General features: G+C 36.9%; 1 protein-coding gene across 2 annotated transcripts in view; it reads right to left on the bottom strand.

Annotated features, from left to right (window-relative positions):
• Nucleotides 1–20,606, bottom strand: part of VAV3 (vav 3 guanine nucleotide exchange factor) — a 436,414-nt gene that overhangs the window by 22,712 nt on the left and 393,096 nt on the right. For both annotated transcript variants that reach the window (XM_010830944.1, XM_010830945.1), the window contains exons 22-25: nt 19,123–19,157; nt 10,138–10,254; nt 9,466–9,553; nt 1,950–2,079 (exon numbers count right to left, since the gene is read on the bottom strand). In XM_010830944.1, coding sequence (XP_010829246.1) covers nt 1,950–2,079; nt 9,466–9,553; nt 10,138–10,254; nt 19,123–19,157 — 370 coding nt within the window. The remainder of the gene's footprint in view (nt 1–1,949; nt 2,080–9,465; nt 9,554–10,137; nt 10,255–19,122; nt 19,158–20,606) is intronic.

The following is a 20,606-nucleotide window of genomic DNA, read 5'->3' as shown; positions in this document are numbered from 1 at the left end:
TTCCCATACCTAGAACACTGCCTTGTCTGTGGTAGGTGATTATTATATGTTGAAGGAATCAATAACTGAATAATATGTGAACAAAGGCTAGCTGTAACAAAGATTAAATTTTAAATGAATGATTCTCTTTTACTTCTCAATTATAAACTGGTTCTTATATCATGACTTGCCAGAGTCTCTTAAAAAGACTGGGCTTACAATGTTTGAACTCATGACTCTAAAAATCTTCCTGTGGCTGGCATGGATGTTCATAATCATGCTGTTGGATATGCTTTAAAAGACAAGAAGAATCTGTATCTCCATCCCTAGTGACTAAACAAGTTTAAGCGTTAAATATTTAGTTAAACACTAAACAAAAATTTAAACTAGGCAACTTCATTTGCTGTTAACAGTATTCTCTGAGCAACTACACGTGTCAAGCACAGGGAGTGCCGGTGCTTTCCCTGACTGCCAGCCCCTCTCACCTGGACTTTCTAAAACTGAGTGAGTGACTCAAACAGGATTTGTAGTGTAGCCGACCTCCTTGGCAACTTTTATTATCTTCTGCTACCAGGAAGGCAAACTAAAAGAACTGAAAATTATACTTTTCATGTAGGGAAAATGTCATAAGCCTGGTAAATTTTTAAGGAATTTTGTAGAAAATTTGTTTTTTTTTTTTTTTCCCCTTTTTGAGGGAAAAGGTCCATTTCTGAATTAGCAAAAATTATGTCCTATATGAGTGTCTAAGGTAATTGGGTAACAGAGGGCTAAAAGCATAGAAAGATAAATTTTAATGTGTTTACAGTTTCAACAAAAAAGTGTGCTCTGACTACTCTCATTGGACAAGCCTGTTCATTTATCACTGATCTCTGTGAACAGAACAGCTATTAAGTTATTCAAATTAAAAAAAAAAAACCTGTCAGTTGATGTGACAAATTACTTGTATATTTACTTTATGGAAGTGCTATGAAATTTTACTGGTGGTGTTACTGCCCTGAGCATTATTTGTTTCCCTTTCAGTTTCTGCTTTTAGGAAAAAAAAAGGTAATATAATAAAATTATATTACCTGATGCAAATTCTTTTTCAAACACTCTAGATATTCTCATTTTGATTAGGCTAAACATTCTGAGGGCAATAAAATTGTATTCCTTTTTCTCTAAAACAGTTTATTAATACTTTTTAAATGCTATTAAAATAAGGGAATGAAAGCAGTTTATTCACAGCATTTTTTTCAGTGTTCTCTTTATACACTATATCTACTCACAGGAAGATTATATGACAGTAAATGATGAGAAAAGTTTTTGACTTGAACTCGCATTCAAATTATAATTGGGGACATATGTATAATTATGGCTGATTAGCATTGTTGTATGGCAGAAACCAACACAACAGCATTAGAACAATTTTCCTCCAATTAAATTTAAAGATGCTTTTGGTTTGTATGCTAATCTCTGTGATTATGTGTGGCACAGTGCTCATTCCAAAAGTGCCTAATGTATACCTTTAAATATTGGAATCAGGGGAAACGTGCTTTTGGTTACTTCAGAGTTCCAAAAGTAATCATTGAACTGGAATCGATAAGCAGACTTGGGGTACAAAGTTAGATGGAGTCTTGCTTAAATCCTGTTAATAAAACAGGACTGTGACCATAAACATGTGTCAGTTAAAAAAGAGTTTGGCTAATATAAAAGTCATGGAAAAGTACAAAACTTACATATCAACATACCCTTCATTTCTGATGGATTTGACACAAACATGATTTTTAATTTGGCACAAAGAACTAAATCTAGGCATGTTCATAAACCTGTTGGTCCATCTGACTCTACTTTGCTCTAGAAAAAATAATTCTTTGTTAAATTCATCAGCGTATAAATTGGTTCTGTTTCAAAATTTGGAATGAAGATGTTCAATGTTATCATGCCTTCAATCCTTAGGTGTCAGCAATTGTATTCTAAATTACAATACTCACAGCTGATGCCTGCTCTATTACCCCTCTGTCCAGTTGAATGTTCTGGCTCCTTGTATGGAAACTGCAGAGTTGTATCCAAGGTTCTGAATCCTTCTTTAAGAGAATGATGCTTGTAGTACTCCACAAGTTCCTTTAGGAGAAAAGAATCAAACACACAAACTCCTTGACACATAATGATATGCAATGAAGGGATAATCAACTTAATGCTAAATTTTCCATAAGCCCCCTGGTGCCTCAGTGGTAAGGAATCTGCCAGCCAAAGAGGAGATGCAGGTTCGACTCTAGCCTGCCACAGGCTTCCCTGGGTCAGGAAGATCCCTTGGAGAAGGAAATAGCAACCCCTTCCAATATTCTTGCCTGGAAAATCCCATGGATAGAGAAGCCTGGCGGGCTATAGTCCATGGGGTCGCAAAGAGCTGGACACAACTTAGTGACTAAACAACATGTTACAGTAAGTAAATGGTAACCTCTCCCTGCTTCCTGGTGTACAATACACCCAACTAGTAATTGTCCTTGTTACCCAGGCCATTTATAATGTGAGTTACCCCCCATTGTTACTCAATATCCTGTTAGTCTTCAGTCGGATGTAGTAAGTAAAAAGAAGCCATAATAAACCTCAAACTCAGAACAGAAATTCTTGTTCTTACTTATGAAATACTTTATTTTTGTTTAGGGAGGCAAGGGCTGTTTTATGAATATATAGTAATCTATAGTTTCCTGCATTTTCTTTCAACATAGCAGAAAAACAAACTTGATCCTAAATATGCTTTTCCACTGTAAACCAAAGTTGTTAAACCATAAATATCGCTTTCTTGACATTGCTTCTGGCTTACGAGGAAGTGTTAGTGACCTTCTCTTAGCTCTGTATGTCACCTCGTACTCACAGAAGTCAATAATGTAGTTCTTTCCAATTTTCTCTTATACCTAATTTGCCTTAAATACATCCAAGCCTAATATAATAACCACCCACCATCTTTCATACTGCGATCTCAGAATATTTCTTTTGCGATGTCAGTTTCACAGATTCTGCACAAATCTTAATCCCTCTACTTTAAACAGAAAATTAATAATGGTTAATTCATAATATAAAATGCATATTATCACTAGATGAGTACCAGTTATGTTTCTTAGAAAAACCTGAAATGAAAAGAAATGCAAAATAACTTTTAACCTAATTATTCAGTGCTTATTCTACAGCACTATTATTTAAAACTGTATAAAAGCAACTCATTTCTTAAAAAAAAATCACACTGTCATCAACTCAGCCCTTCCATTCAGTGCTCATGTTCAAAGTCCCCCAAACAAATCACCTGAAAGAAGAGAAAGAGAATCATCGATTTATTTATTATTTATGACCAAATTTGGATAAGTTGTGGGATACATGGTATGGGGTGTTCCAGGGATCACAGAGATTATGAAGATAAGGTTCCTAGGCATACACACCGTGGAAGGAAAGAGAAAGGTTATGGGAGTTTGAAGGCAAGAAGGAAAGAGAGCCTCCTTTTCAGAGTCCAGAGGGAAGGAAGAGGGACGAGTTCATGAGAGGAGGTAGCTTGGCTTAAATTGAATAAAAGTATAATTTCGAAAGCCAAGAAGGATGAAAGGATTGTTTTAAGTAGAGCAGACAGGCTGGGAACAGACAAAGATAACAAAGACCATCTTCATAAACTAAAACCAGCATGGTTTGGTTCAAGTACTGGATAAAGCAAATGGAGAGGCTTTACCTTTCACATCTGTAAAATGGGATAATAAACCATTTCACAGACTATAGCAAAGAAGGGATAAAGTATCTAGTACCTGTGAATAATCATGAGAGCTACCATGATCACATGTGCTACATAGTTTTATATAGTGTGTGTGTGTATATATGTATATAGTTTTATATAGTATATGTATAGTTTTCTATAGTTTCTTACAATCTTCAGACAAGAAACAAGAGATGGGTCTTTTCCCCACTGATGCTCAAGGCTCAGTGAGATTAATCAGCTTGGGCAAGGTTGTATAACTGGTGTCTGGCTCCAAAGTTTCTGCTCCCAACTACATTGTACTATTACCAAATAGTAACCTGGTAAATGTAAATATGCAAAACGGGAAGCAGAGGGAAGGAGCATTTTCTAAGTATCTTCTTGTTTTCTTAGACCCAAGATGATATGGTTTTACACATGCTATAACTTGAATTTTTTTTTCTTCCATTCTTTCTTCTTTGCTTGGGCCCAGATTATAAGTGTACTTGCTGAAGCAAAGGAGTAGAATCTGACCACCTTAAAAGAAAAAAAGCTAAAATATCAGAAGTTTTCAGTTCAGTTCAGTCACTCAGTCATGTCCAACTCTTTGCAACCCCATGGACTGCAGCACACCAGGCTTCCCTATCCATCACCAACTCCCAGAGTTTACTCAAACTCGTGTCCATTGAGTTGGTGATGCCATCCAACCATCTCATCCTCTGTCATCCGCTTCTCCTCCTGCCTTCAATCTTTCCCAGTATCAGGGTCTTTTCAAATGAGTCAGTTCTTCGCATCAGGTGGTCGAATATTGGAGTTTCAGCTTCAGCATCAGTCCTTCCAAAGAATATTCAGGACTGATTTCCTTTAGGATGGAATGGTTGGATCCCCTTGCTGTCCAAGGGACTCTCAAGGGTCTTTTCCAACACCACAGTTCAAAAACATGAATTCTTTGGCACTCAATTTTCTTTATAGTCCAACTCTCACATCCATACATGACTACTGGAAAAACCATAACTTTGACTAGATGGACCTTTGTTGGCAAAGGAATGTCTCTGCTTTTTAATATGCTGTCTAGGTTGGTCATAACTTTTCTTCCAAGGAGCAAACATCTTTTAATTTCATGGCCGCAGTCACCATCTGCAGTGATTTTGGAGCTCCAAAAAATAAAGTCTGTCACTGTTTCTATTGTTTCTCCATCTATTTGCCATGAAGTGATGGGACCAGATGCCATGATCTTAGTTTTCTGAATGAGTTTTAAACCAACTTTTTCACTCTCCTCTTTCACTTTCATCAAGAGGCTCTTTAGTTCTTCACTTTCTGCCATAAGGGTGGTGTCATCTGGATATCTGAGTTTATTGATATTTCTCCCAGCAGTCTTGATTCCAGCTTGTGTTTCATCCAGCCTGGCATTTGCATGATGTACTCTGCATTAAGTTAAATAAGCAGGGTGACAATATACAGCCTTGATGTACTCCTTTCCCTATTTGGAACCAGTCGGTTGTTCCACGTCCAGTTCTAACTTTGCTTCCTGACCTGCATACAGATTTCTCAAGAGGCAGGTCAGGTGGTCTGGTATTCCCATCTCTGAAGAATTTTTCAGAGAGTTTGTTGTGATCCACACAGTCAAAGGCTTTGGTGTAGTCAATAAAGCAGAAGTAGATGTTTTTCTGGAACTCTCTTACTTTTTCGATGATCCAGCGGATGTTGGCAATTTGGTCTCTGGTTCCTCTGCCTTTTCTAAATCCAGATTGAACATCTGGAAGTTCATGGTTCATGTACTGTTGAAGCCTGGCTTAGAGAATTTTGAGCATTACTTTACTAGTGTGTGAGATGACTACAATTGTGCGGTAGTTTGAGCATTCTTTGGCATTGCCTTTCTTTGGGATTGGAATGAAAACTGACCTTTTCCAGTCCTGTGGCCACTGCTGAGTTTTCCAAATTTGCTGGCATACTGAGTGCAGCACTTTCACAGCATCATCTTTCAGGACTTGGAATAGCTCACCTGGAATTCCATCCCCTCCTACAGCTTTGTTCGTAGTAACACTTCCTACGGCATTAGAAGTTTATATCCCCAAAATGGCTTCACTGATCAGAATACAGCGTTTATATTATGGTGGTTTTAACATGGTTTGCGAAGGCAAGGTCTGGAATTAAATTCTGCTCAGAGACCAATATTATCATTTAAGTTTTTTATTTATTTTTTTTTATTATTTTTTTCTAAATTTTTAAAAGAAAATCCATCCTGAACCCTCCTCCCTCATTTAAGTTTTTTAAATGCAAAATTTTGTAAGGTCTCTGAAAGAATCATACAGTGTATCATTTGCATCAGCAACACACTTCTCTTAGTTTTATTATTGAACTGAGTGTGTGCTTTAGAAAAAAATGTGAAAATAAACCTGAAAGTAATCATAAGCCAATAACTTTGAACTTTAATGTAACTGAAATTGTTATAAATGTTATCAGTAATTTGTTATAAGTAACATGAATTTTATGCATGATATATCATGAGTAGTATGAATTAAAGTTTATGAGAAGTTGGGTAGAAAACACAGAATTACCATACTGAAAAGGACTTGTTAATCATTTAATACCTATCCACCTCCAGATTTTATGGGAGCAAAAATGACTTTTCCAAGGCCTAGGGCTGTATGGCTTGGTAAGCTGCAAACACTTCAGTAAGCATCAAAGACATTTGAGTTCCATTTTTACCGTCTTATGAGGGTAGATCTTCCTACATGTTTCTACTAGGTGGAATTAAATAGTGCCACTGTGCAGCTCTTCTAATTCATGCCTTTCTGCTTTCTGTATTTTAGTCTAATCCGCCCCCGCTTTAGCAGTCATTGACCTTCAGGTACTACAAGTAAATAAGAAGACGCTAAACAAAAGAAATCACTAAGCTTTCCTTATCTCACACTGACACAGTGGTGTCAACAATTCAAGTCTCTCTGAAAAATAATGAGTGAGAGCCAGTTATTCCAATTACCAAGGAAATGGGCAATGGAGATGATTTATAAACAGCATTTGGACATGGATTGTCTGGCATACATGAAAATTAGAACAAAATTAATGCCTTGTAATCTGGATACAGAAATTCCTTTAGAATTTAAATGTAATGACTAGAAAAACAAAGATTTCGATTAACCAAGCCACTGAAACCGGAGGGGGTGAAAAAAGGTTAGGTTATAACAACCTGAGGTCAGTCTTCTTGAGAAACAGGCTGATTTAAAACAAATTCTGGATTTTGTTTGCATTTTACATCCTTTCCCAATTAAATTTAATCCTAGAGTGTCATTAGATAAATGAATATTACGTAGGTGATATAATGTTACCAGTCACCACGGGAGGAAACTGAACTATACTTAAGAAATAACTCAATTCCTAGACCAAGATATAACGGCAACTGGGTTATCTCCCAACAACACAAAAGGCATGATAAAAGGTAACTCCTTAAAGTTGCAGAGGGAAGCCCCTAGCTCCCAGAGAGAAGTGCCTCTTAACCCTTTATCTTCTTCCAGAGGGGCTGGTACTCAGATAGGAGCCATTCCTTCCAATCAGGTATCCAGGTGTGGCATTTCCTAGTTTAGGGTCCAAGTATAGATTTATTTGAGGCTTTGGTACAGATAGATTTACTAATTTGAGAATTTTTTCAGAACTGAGTCCTTTTAGAATTCTGCAGAATCACAGCGATTGCACACAGTGAGGCCTCAATATGAATTTGTTGAAGAAATGAACAGAAACAAAGAAGAGGTAGGTCCAGGAGAGTTCAGTGGTCTCTTCAGCATTTTTTTACAGTGATTTTCTTCCTGACAGAAGTATTTATCTAAGACTGAGATTTTTTAGCCTCTTGTCTGTCTTTTCACAATCATATCCATTTGCTTATTTTTGTTTTCAGTTTCATTGTAGTTTTGCAATTAATTCTTAATCCCCTCCCTTTAACTATCTGTATTATGTACTTCCTTACAAAAGATCCCCTGATATGGAGGGAAAAAACACATATATATGTCTCCAGCAGTGACATTTCTGATGTCTTACACACACCATGTAATAAGCTCTGTTAGCTTATGTGAACTCTTTTACTTCCCTTTCTGGAACATCACTGAAAAAACTTTTACCGCTCTCAGATACAAATTACTTGAAATCTTGGTCTTTATGGCGTATATTATAATCACAGCTTTCCATGCACATAGGAACCTGAGGATCTATGATCACTAATCCAGGTCATGGTGTTATCTACTGGCTTTTCACATCTAACCTTAGAGGATGAAGAACTTTCTTGAGCTGAATCCAGGTGACACCAAGTTGAATTGACTGGTTCTTGCCAGTGATTATTCCTTTCATCCTCTTGTGATGGGAGTCCCTTTTGTTGCTTTCAAAGTCAGCAAAGCTGGTAGTCAACTTTGGCCCTACAGCATTTTTTTTAAAGTCTCATATTAACCATGATACCACAGAGCAGCCTCATTACCAAGCACCCTACGTTCTGCAGGTGAGAGTCAAACTGGTGTGTCTTTGCAGTGATGTGGAGACCCCCTGTGCATGCTTTGTTCATGTCTCAGCTGGGGCTGTCACTCATTATTTGTGCATCCACTTGCCACCTACCTGCTAGGTTTTCCTTTCAGGAAGAAACCTCCTCAGGTCCTGTTCTCTCTGTGCACAGCTTGCTTGCTCCAGCAGAATATAACTCGCTGCCAGCAAGGAGAATGCCTGGATCTTGGCTGCCAATTTGACAGGGTTTGCATTTTCCAGGACACATCCTTAGGATGCTGCCCATCCTTAGCTTTTGAATTGGGAATGTGATATTTATGTCAAGACAGGTTTCCGTACTTTTCTTTTGACTCAGTTCAATTCAGTTCAGTCCCTCAGTCACAAGATGCTTCAATTTCTTTAAAATGCTGATTCCTGTCTTGATCCAGTTCTAAATTTTTGGGTAAGACTTTTAAGCTGGCCTATTTTGTAAGACTGTCTTACACTAAGTTTTAACTTTAGTGTTAACATCTGCAAAGTGCTCTGAGATGTTTTCCAGATGGATGCAGTATGTATCATTTGATTGATGGTTCAGTCAATGACTGGTCCTTCCCAATGTTACTCAAAGTACTTAACAGAGCTCTACAAAGGCATCTTATGTCCTATATCCAAATTCTTCATTATCTTAAGAGACTCTCCAACTTGAGAAACAGGCCTGAGACTACTTTTCAGGAAATAAGAACTTTTTTCTTTACTGTTAACAGTGCACATGTAATGATATGTATGTATTGTTTATGTGACAATACATAATATTCTTGTATGCTAAGTTGCACTTTTAAAAATCGGAATCATCTTTATATGAAGCAACTTGGTAACAATATACTGTTTCAATTTAAATATAAAATTGCTATGAAATCACTGTCGTATGGTAAAAGTGTGATCTTGTTAATGTTTAATTGTCGAAGGTAATGAAGAAGAACTGTAGCACAAGTCACTTAGACTAGAAAATACAAAAAGGTTTTCCATTTGACAGTATATTGTATTTTGCATGAAATGAACCTGAATGTGTCTATGGTTCTAAGAATCATATAGTGTGGACCCTGAAATATTATCTTAAACTTGCAAACTTAGTTTACAATGAAAAATATGTTTAGAGTAATGTAAAACTTAACTAGAATTCTTAAAATTTTCAGGATTCTGCTGCAAAAAAGATATTATTCTCTTTAAATGTGTCAGCAAGCAAAATTTCCAAGAAACTATAGAACTAAACTGACCTTTCCAATAAGAGAAAACTAAGGACCACAGATTGAAAAGAACTAATCAATGCTTACCATTAAACTTTTAAACTTTCTATTTTCCGCAATGTGAAAAAAGCCATCTCTTGTTAAAATCTTGATGTGCTTTGCTTCATTATTGTACCTGTGGGCAATGGATAACTTATGAATATAAATGTGTTTTTAATCAGTAGAAATCAATAATTACCAGAGGGCATGCCCCCATAACATTATAGGAATTAATTCCGAAGACAGAATATATACCTATGCCAATACACTGGTGACAGCTAATTAACAAAATATATTCACTAGATTGGTTGAAGATACAACCAATTTTTTTTTTTTTTTTACAACCAATTTTTGAAGTGAGATTGGGGGGCAGTAGATTTGACCAATCATTCTGCCCAATTTATTTATAAGATCAGTTTGAGAATACAGAAAACAAAATAAAATCTGTTAATTTATAATTCTTAGGATTTACTAGAAACATGCACGCATCAAGTCACCAAAGCACAGTGTTATGAAAGAAATCTGGTATGCCAATTAGCAGCCTATAACACTTAATACCATTTTTTTCTAACAGATATTTTCAAGTATTAATGAACTGTCTAGAGAGATGATGCATTATTTCTGCTGCAATTAGAACCTTGGTTTTCAGCTTCAGTGTTGTACACGTCAGATGATCTATGCAATTATGAAAACAGGAAAGCTATTTCTTGTCCTACTTACTTAATGCTAATTGCGTATTCTCCTGACTCTCTGGTCCTGTGTCTCACAAGGTAAGTACTGTTTACCCTGTTAATAAGTTCAGTCTCTGCCTGCAGTCTTTCCATGGCTCCAGCATACCTTTGAGAAACAAGGACACAGAAAATTTAGGTAATGTACCTGAAAGAGAACAGAGGCTAAAAATAAGTATCTGTCAGGATTTTAATTTAGTGGCAGATCTGAACTGTTTTTACTGCTATACTAATTCAAAAAATAATGCAGGAAAATGTCCTTTAAATACATTCAAACAAAGATACTTTAGTCTCTACAAAGATTACAACAGTGAAGTGAACAATGCCAAACACACTAAACATTTATCAATAAATAAATGGAACAAAGGGAGGAATTTAGTGGGTATTGGGTCAGAGAGGGACTTCCCTGGTGGCTCAGACGGTAAAGCGTCTGTCTACAACGCGGGAGACTGGGGGTTCGATCCCTGGGTTGGGAAGATCCCCTGGAGAAGGAAATGGCAATCCACTCCAGGACTATTGCCTGGAAAATCCCATGGACAGAGGAGCCTGGTAGGCTAGCGTCCATGGGAGAGGGCTGTGGAAAGTTTAGTGTCAAGAAGGAAAAAGACTTTAGGGAAGGATGGCCTATGTAAGACACACTCAGACATAGACACGTGCACACGTATACACACATTCCTCCAAAATTTCACATTTTCTAGGTAAAACAGTAAGAAATAACATCTCCTTTGAGTATTAAGAAAATTTAGGGACAATTTAAATTATTTTTAAATAATTATTTTTTAGATATAAGATTAATTCTTAGTCCACAATTTTGATAACCAATTTTCTTAAGAAACTACTAGTAGCAAATAGAATTTTTAAAAGATATTTTCAAAACCAAAATTCTGTTGTTCCCAAACTCTGCTGGCTTAAGCATATAAAAATTCCACAACATTAAAAGGGACAAATTCAATGTTAAAATATTCTTATGATTGGTCTGTTCACATACTTTCCATTTATTCCTGGTTCAGTTCAAGGAGACTGAATTTGGTTTTGAAGATCTTTTTTCTTCCCCTCCTCTTTTATTCTCTCCTCTTGTCATTTTATGTCTATCTTTAGTGATGTGTTTGGATTGCTTTGTTTTTTTAATTGTGTGTTTCAATTGTAGATTTTTGGTTTGTGGTTCCCAGGAGGTTTTTTTTTTTTTTTTGGAGTGGTAATGTAGGGGATTTCTTTGGAGGGAATGATGCTGAAGCTGAAACTCCAGTACTTTGGCCACCTCATGCAAAGAGCTGACTCATTGGAAAAGACTGATGCTGGGAGGGGTTGAGGGCACGCGGAGAAGGGGACGCCAGAGTATGAGATGGCTGATGGCATCACTAACTCGATGGACTTGAGTCTGAGTGAACTCCGGGAGTTTGTGATGGACAGGGAGGCCTGGCGTGCTGCGATTCATGGGGTTGCAAAGAGTCGGACACGACTGAGCGACTGAATTGAACTGAATGTAGTTTATTTTAAGTTAAAATATATGTTGTTGTTCTTGTTCAGTTGCTAAGTTGTGTCTGACTCTTTGCAACCTCATGGACTATAGCCCACCAGGCTCTGCTGTCCGTGGAATTTTCCAGGCAAGAATACTGGAGTGGGTTGCCATTTCCTTCTCCAGGGAATCTTTTTGACTCAGGGATCAAAGCTGCGTTTCCTGCATTGGCAGGTGGATTCTTTACCACTGAACCACCATGGGTACAGCATTTAAAAATTTTTATTTTATATTGGAGTATATTTGATTAACAGTGTTGTTTAGTTTCATCTGACAGCAGAGTGACTCAGTTATATATATATGTGTGTGTATGTATTCTGTTTCAAAATTATTTTCTCATTTAGGTTATTACAGAGATCAAGCAGAGTTCTCTACGCTATACAGTAGATCCTTGTTGATTATCTATTTTCAATATAGCAGTATGTACATGTCAGTCCCAAACTCCCGATCTATCCCTCCTGCCTGACCTTTCCTCTCAGTAACCCTAAGTTCTCTAAGTCTGTGAGTCTGTTTGTTTTGTGAATAAGTTCATTTGTATTATTTTTTAAGACTCTGTATGTAAACTGATGTCATATATTTGTCTTTCTCTGTCCACTTCACTTAGTGTGATCATCTCCAAGTCTGTCCATGTTGCTGCAGATAGCATTATTTCATTCTTTTTCTATGGCTGAGTTATTTCATTCTTTTTCTATGGCTGAGTTATACCTTTTGTATATATGTACCATATCTTTATCCATTCATCCATCACTGGAGTTATGGGTTGCTTCCATGTCTTAGCTATTGTAAACAGCATGGCAATGAACATTGGGATGCATGTATCCTTTTGAACCATGGTTTTCTCCAAGTATATGCCCAGGTGTGGGACTGCTGGATCATATGGTAGCTTTATTTTTAGTTTTGTAAGGAAGCTAAATACTGTTCTCTATAGTGACCGCACCAATTTACATTCCCACCAACAGTGTAGGAGGGTTCACCTTTCTCCACACCATCTGGAGCACTTATTGTTTGTAGATTTTTTGATGTTGGTCATAATGAGTGGTGTGAGGAGGTGATTCCTCATTGTAGTTTTGATTTGCATTTCGCTAATAATTAGCAGTGTTCAGCATCTTTTCATGAACTTCTCGGCTGTATCTCATGTGAATTCATGTCCTTCTACCCTGCCATCCTGTCTTCTCCCATTATGTATCTCCCATGACATTTTGATATAGCAGTCTACAAATATACACACTTGTTTTATGTTGCTGATCCCTTAATTTCAAGTTCATCTCCAGTATCCTGCATTTGTATTCTCCTCTTCTCAAAACTGCTGGTTTTGATATCATATTTGTATATGGATGATATCCTATGTTTAGGAAAGTCTCTCTTACCAGTGAGATTGCACATTTGCAGTTTTCTTGATTCTAGCTGTGGCCTTTTCTTTTCCACCTACAGAAGGTCCTTTAGCATTTGTTGCAAAGGTGGTCTGGTGGTGCTGAATTCTCTTAGTTTTTGCTTATCTGTGAAACTTCTGATTTCTCCATTGAAACTGACTGAGAGCCTTCCTGGATAGAGTATTCTTGGCTGTAGGTTTTTCCCTTTCATCAGATGACATATATTGTGCCTCCCTCTGGTCTGCAGAATTTCTGCTTAAAAATCAGCAGATAACCTTATCAGGGTTCCCCTGTATGTTATTTGTTGCTTTTCCCTTGTTGACTTTAATATTTTTTTCTTTGTCTTTTATTTTTGTCTGTTTGATTAATACATGTTAAAATATTCCTCCTTGGTTTATCTTGTATGGAAGGAATGCTGCACTTCCTGAATTTGAGTAAATTTCTCATGTTAGGGAAGTATTTGGCTATAATCTTTTCAGATATTTTCTCAGGCCCTCCTTCTCTCTCTTAGCCTTCTGAGTTTTTATCAATTTCAGATCCCAGGACAGAAAACCACTGTTTCTCCACTTACGCTCATGCCATCATAGTGCTGCCCCTCACTCTCCTTTCTGAAACTGCCCCAAAGCCTAGCCATCATCTGACCCAGTTTTGTCATGTTGTCACATTCGAAGAACATCCAACATCAACAAACAAGTCCTCAAGTTTTTGTTTGCTCAAGCTTCTTTGTCTCTACCCAAATTTTTTTTTCCAAATTCTCCAAACGAATTATAAACCCCGCAGTGATACCTGTTCAGCACCATGTACCGTACCTATTAATTCTTTCTATGGAGACATCTATTTTCCCCAAACCCTCCACCCTCTTGGTCTAATTGTCACTGCTTTCTCTCTAAGCCTGCTGAATTAGTGTAGTCCTGGAATCCCTTCACTCCCATTTCCTAGATTTTGTATCTCCCTCTTTCCTGGTTTACTAGCTAATTCCTCAGATCTTAAACGAATATATGGGATGTAATACTTAGAAGGTCTCATATCTATAATATTTGTATTTTACTTAATAATCCTTAATTCACAATTTGGCTGGATAAATAATTCTAGGTGACAAATCATTGTCTTCTCAAATTTTAAGGCACTGTTCTGCTTTTCTAACTTCCAATTCAATGCCATTCTGATTTCTGAGTCTTTATCTTTTTTTTTTCCCTCTCTGGAAACTCAAATTCATTGCTCTATATAGCAAAGTTCATAATAATAAGCCTTCCTGTTATATGCTCTACTAAAAAGTTGAGTGTTGTCCTGGGCTCTCAGGAGCATCTTTGATGTAGAGTCATATAGCCTTCAGTTCTAAAAAATTTGGGGTTTTATCTTTTCATATATATATATATATAATTGTTGTTAGTTTCTCTTTCTCAAGTTCCTATTAAATGAAGGCCGGACTTCTCAGGTCAGTTGTCTGCTCTACCTTTTCTCTATTATCTCTCTTTGATTTTCTAGAGGATTTATTCAACTTTATTTTCCAATTTCTCTACTCAATACTTAGAGAACTCTTTTTCATTCTCAATCTCTGTCTCTTTTATAAAACATCCAGCTCACTTGTATGGATATATTATCTCTTAATTCTGAGAATATAAATTAAAGGCTTCTCTCTTCTGCCCATGCTAATGTTTGTAATTCTTCCAAGTTTCTTTTTGACATTTATTTTTTTCTTTACTTCAAGGCTTTTCTCAAATGTCAGGTTACTCTTTGTTGTCTGCTCACATTTTGCTGTATGGCTCAGGAAACTTAAACAGGGCTCTGTATCAACCTAGAGGGATGGGATGGGGAGGGAGATGGGAGGAAGGTTCAAAAGGGAGGGGATATATGTATACCTATGACTGGTTCATGTTGAGGTTTGACAGAAAACAACAAAATTCTGTAAAGCAATTATCCTTCAATTGAAAAAAAAAGAAAGCGAGAAAGGCATCCAAGAACTGACTGGGAGTTCTGTGTGGGGGCAGTATGGGAGGCTCACTGGGTTGGAATCTGATCATGTGGGAAGAAGCTGATGATGGGGCTGGATTTTAGGTTTTTAATTCTGAGTCTATTCCATTTCTTTAGAGAAAAATCTTCCCAATTCCTATCTGGATGGAAGAAGAGAGTAGTCCATGTGTGTAAGACACAGCTGTCGCAGTACTGTAATTGAGCTGTACAAAGGAACTGAGGATCATCATCAGTCTGTATACTGACTTTCCTTAATTTGACTGATCTGTTTTCAGTATAGCATCTCTGCCAATTTTTGCTGGGCCTGCTCTTTCCAAGTCTAGGCCTCATATGGCTCAATTTTTCCAAGTAATATACCCTCTAATTCATGTCTCTTGCTAAGGGAGGGAAAGTTAAGTTGTCTGACTTCTTGGAGGATGAGGCAGGGACAGTGGTATCTGCATCCTTTTCTCCATAAGGATTTTCAGACAGTTCCCCAGATGTGAGCCCCATGTCTCACCCCAGTCTTCATGACACCCCAAAACACAGACTGAAGATTCATGGCTTATAAAAGAGACAAAGTTTACCTTACGGGAACAGCTTTAAAATGTGAAAATAACAAGGATATTTAACTCCTTAATGACTTGAGAAAGTGAAAGTCGCTCAGTCCTGTCTGACTCTTTGTGACCCCATGGACTATACAGTTCATGTAATTAATTCTTCAGGCCAGAATACTGGAGTGGGCAGCCTTTCCCTTTCCCAGGGGATCTTCCCAACCCAGGGATAGATCCCAGGTCTCCCACACTGCAGGTGGATTCTTTACCAGCTGAGCCACAAGGGAAGATCAAAAACACTGGAGTAGGTAGTCTATCCCTTCTCCAGGAGATCTTCCTGACCCAGGAATCAAACTGGGGTCTCCTTCATTGCAGGCAGATTCTTTACCAACTGAGACTAAGCTATCAGGGAAGCCCTCTTAATGACTTGAAAACCACAGTGTAATTTTTCTCTAAACAGTTTAGTTTTTCTAAAATTGAAGGTTTCATTTTCTGATATGGTTGATCATTTTGTTCCTTAGCAGAAAGCATTTCACATGAAACTGCCTGCTTAGTGTGAAGAAACTGTCCCAAGTTTCTTAGAAAAGAAAAAGTAATTTTGAAATTCTATTATCTTTATTTCTTACTGTTTTCAAGGGTGTTCCTTCATCTAAACATCTTGATTTTTTTTATCATTAGAAACAATACTATTTGGTCATAATTTCAATAGAATTTTACATATTGGCAAGGGTACATTTTAAAAGAAAGGATTCAAAAGCTAATCTCCTGTGTTCTGAATGGTTCCCAGGTATCAAATCAGTTTATTTCATAAAATCTATCTTGTGTGTGGCATTCGTATTTCTCTAATGTCATTAGTTTTGTAACTATTATGCCTTCTTATATAGAAATAGTAAAAGAAAAGAGAAGGAAACTATTAGCACGCTTTCATGATTTCACCAGTTCTTGATGCTTTACAGTTTGATTATCCATGCTATCAGTTCTGTTCCAAAATTAATTTGTCAGGGTTACAGTCTTTAATTCCATGAAAACTAAGACCTCAAATTTGTCTTAAAAGAGGTAAACATATAGCAAAGATTTGTAGTTCTATCACAGACCTGCTATAATTTCTCAGCGGGCTCAGTGTTAAAGCCAGGGAAGGATGTCAGAGAAAACAGACAATGATTACGCAAAGCAGATGTGGCTGGGGAGGAAGAGTAAGACTGCTGAGAAAAGGATCCCATACTATGGACAATGTGTTCCTACCGTAACCTGACATTTTTCATGCTTTGGTTATATAACAGAAAATGATCAGTTTAAAATATCAAGAAACTCAGGTGTTACCTACACTTTCAAACTGAACTAGTACTTACTATATACTCTCAGAATACCTCATTTATATTCATACCCTGATTTCTAATTTGTATGCATACATTTTAATATCAAGAAAATGAAAATAGATGCAGTCATTTTAAGAGGAGGTTAGCCATATCACTAACAGAAACAAGGAAACAATAGATAATGATTATTACTTTTTAGACATTATGAGTTTAAGAGAAAATGACATCTTCAACCAGAAAAATTGTTTAGAATAGTTATAATCAAACATATGACGCTAATTAACATATTTTGGGTACTTACTATGTACTTAGTATTATACACATTTTATTTCATCTTTCCAACATCTGTATAAGGAACAATGCAAAGAAATAGAGGAAAACTATAGAATGGGAAAGAATAGAGATCTCTTTAAGAAAATTGGAGATATCAAGGGAATATTTCATACAAGGATGGGCATGATAAAGGACAGAAATGATAAGGATCTAATAGAAACATAAGAGATTAAGAAAAGGTGGCAAGAATACATAGAAGAATTATACAAAAAAGGTCTTAATGACCCAGATAACCACAATGATGTGGTCACTCACCTAGAGCCAGACATCCTAGAGTGGGCAGTCAAGTGGACCTAGGAAGCATTACTACAAACAAAGCTAGTGGAGGTGATGGAATTCCAGCTGAGCTATCTCAAACCCTAAAAGATGATGCCGTGAAAGTGCTACACTCAATATGTCAGCAAATTTGGAAAATCCAGCAGTGGCCACAGGACTGGAAAAGGTCAGTTTTCATTCCAATGCCAAAGAGTATTCAAACTACCTTACAATTATGCTCATTTCACAAGCTAACAAGGTTATACTCTTATGCTCAAAATCCTTTAAGCTACGCTTCAACAGTACATGAACCAAGAACTTCCAGATGTTCAAGCTGGGTTTAGAAAAGGTGGAGGAACCATCAAATGCCAACATCATGGAGAAAGCAAGGGAATTCCAGAAAAACGTCTACTTCTGCTTCATTGACTACACTAAAGCCTTTGACTGTGTAAATCACATCAAACTGTGAAAAGTTCTTAGAGATGGGAATACCAGACCACCTTATCTATCTTCAGAGAAACGTGTATGCATGTCAACAAGCAACAGTTAGAACTGGACATGTAACACTGTACTGGTTCAAAACTGGGAAAGGAGTACATCAAAGCTGTATATTGTCACCCTGCTTATTTAACTTATATGTAAAGTATATCACATGAAATGTTGGGCTGCCTGAATCACAAGCCAGAATCAAGATTGCTAGGAGAAATATCAACAACTTCAGATATAAAGATGCTACCACTTTAATGGCAGAAAGTGAAGAGGAACTGAAGAGCTTCTTGATGAGAGTGAGAGAAGAGAGGGAAAAAACTAGCTTAAAACTCAACATTCAAAAACCAAAGATCATGGCATCTGGTCCCATCATAGCAAATAGATGGAGGAAAAGTATAGTCAAAGCTATGGTTTTTCCAGTAGTCAGGTATGGATGTGAGAGTTGGACCATAAAGAAGGCTGAAAATTGAAGAATTGATGCTTTTGCATCGTGGTGCTGGAGAAGACTTTTGAGAGTTCCTTGGACTGTGAGCAGATCAAAACAGTCTATCCTAAGAAATTAACCCTAAATGTTCATTAGAAGGACTGATGATGGAGCTGAAGCTCCAATACTCCGGCCACCTGATGCAAAGAGCCAACTCATTGGTAAAGACTCTAATGCTGGGAAAGATTGAGGGCAGGAGGAGGTGGCTACAGAGAATGACACTGATTCAATGGACATGTATTTGAGCAAACTCTGGGAGATAGTGAAGGACAGGAAAGCCTGGTGTGCTGTAGTCCGTGGGGTTGCAAAAGTCAGACACGACTTAGCAACTAAACAACAACAATCCTTTCTGGGCTAAGTTTTTGTTTCAGACAATGAAATTATACATTCCGCCCCCCCTCTCAATTTCATGAAACCTATTCTAAAATACAATATGCATATTTGCCCATGTCCCATTCCACTTTTGGCGATGATAAACTTTGGATTTACAGCCAAGTACTTGCACTTGTACTCACATGCACCACTCTCTGATAAAGATATGGAAAAGCTCAGTAGTATATAAATTCATTATGGTGTTCTGTTACATGTGAAAACATCTTTAGCCAGGACAAACAGAAATGGAATGTAGTTTACTACTCCCACATTTAAGCCGTCCTTGAGCTAAAGGTATGGTATTTCAACTCAGCGACATAAACATTTTTAATACTTACCAGGGTTGGCAAGAATAATCTACTGGTTTGGGCACCTAGGATATAAAAAGGCAAAAATAGATTAATATTACTTAAGGGAAGCTTTTAGAAATCAATCATTAATTCAGTTCAGCTAACTCAGCTCTATAAAAGCCTAAATAGCACAGTCCTAGAACTATCACTGGCAATATTATATAGTGCGAATCACAGTATATTTAGATAAGTAGACAATAATTCATTTCACTTTAATTCTTTCATTCATTTTATTGCCACTTTACCTCTCAAGAAAGAGATAACAAGAAAATATGAATTGGAATCTTTCGGTATTAATTTTCAAGGCAGTTTAATCTTTTCATAGAAAGTTAAAATGAAAATGTTAGGAAAACCTAATAGCACTCTGCTTTCCCAAGACATTGGAAAATCAGGCAAAATAAACAATATACACTAGATATAGACTCTTATTATGTAACATAAATTTTAAACTCTAGTTTAGAAGTCTACCAACTGGAAGACCTGTTTTTTTTATGAAATGTCATGGGAAATATTCAGTTTTACCTTTTTTTCCTATGTAGCTTTACAAAAGAGAAAAACTACATTTTCTATGCAAATAAAAAGAAAACTTCCAGTTGCTAACTGCAAGTAGAAAATGAACAAAGTCAAAGAAGGCACACTAATATTCATAAAATAACAAATTATATGCATACTACTTAATCTTCATGAATCACCTGAATCTTTGATGTATGTATTCTATAGTATTTACATTGAGTCCATTTACATTAGGTGATTAAAAATGCTGTTACTCTCAAGTGTAACTGAAGTATGGTCAATATGAATATATCTGTGCTATGTCCATTTTCATAATGGGCTATTACTGTTTTGACCTTCCAGGTTAAGAGTTATAATTTAAAAACTATCCTTCTGGTCAGAACATCTCTAAAGTTATCAATACTTAAATATGTTATCCTATGGAACATTTCATGCAAAGATGGGCTCGATAAAGGACAGAAATGGTATAGACCTAACAGAAGCAGAAGATATTAAGAGGAGGTGGCAAGAATACACAGAAGAACTGTACAAAAAAGAGCTTCACGACCCAGATAATCATGATGGTGTGATCACTCACCTAGAGCCAGATATCCTGGAATGTGAAGTCAAGTGGGCCTTAGAAAGCATCACTACGAACAAAGCTAGTGGAGGCGATGGAATTCCAGTTGAGCTATTTCAAATCCTGGAAGGTGATGCTGTGAAAGTGCTGCACTCAATATGCCAGCAAATTTGGAAAACTCAGCAGTGGCCACAGGACTGGAAAAGGTCAGTTTTCATTCCAGTCCCAAAGAAAGGCAATGCCAAAGAATGCTCAAACTACCGTACAATTGCACTCATCTCCCACACTAGTAAAGTAATGCTCAAAATTCTCCAAGCCAGGCTTCAGCAGTACATGAACCATGAACTTCCAGATGTTCAAGCTGGTTTTAGAAAAGGCAGGGGAACCAGAGATCAAATTG

Source organism: Bison bison, unplaced genomic scaffold (genome assembly GCF_000754665.1).
Source record: "Bison bison bison isolate TAMUID 2011002044 unplaced genomic scaffold, Bison_UMD1.0 scf7180017864519, whole genome shotgun sequence".
Taxonomy (NCBI): domain Eukaryota; kingdom Metazoa; phylum Chordata; class Mammalia; order Artiodactyla; family Bovidae; genus Bison; species Bison bison.
Note: the sequence above shows the minus strand (reverse complement) of the source record. Positions and strands in the feature narration are given on the sequence as shown.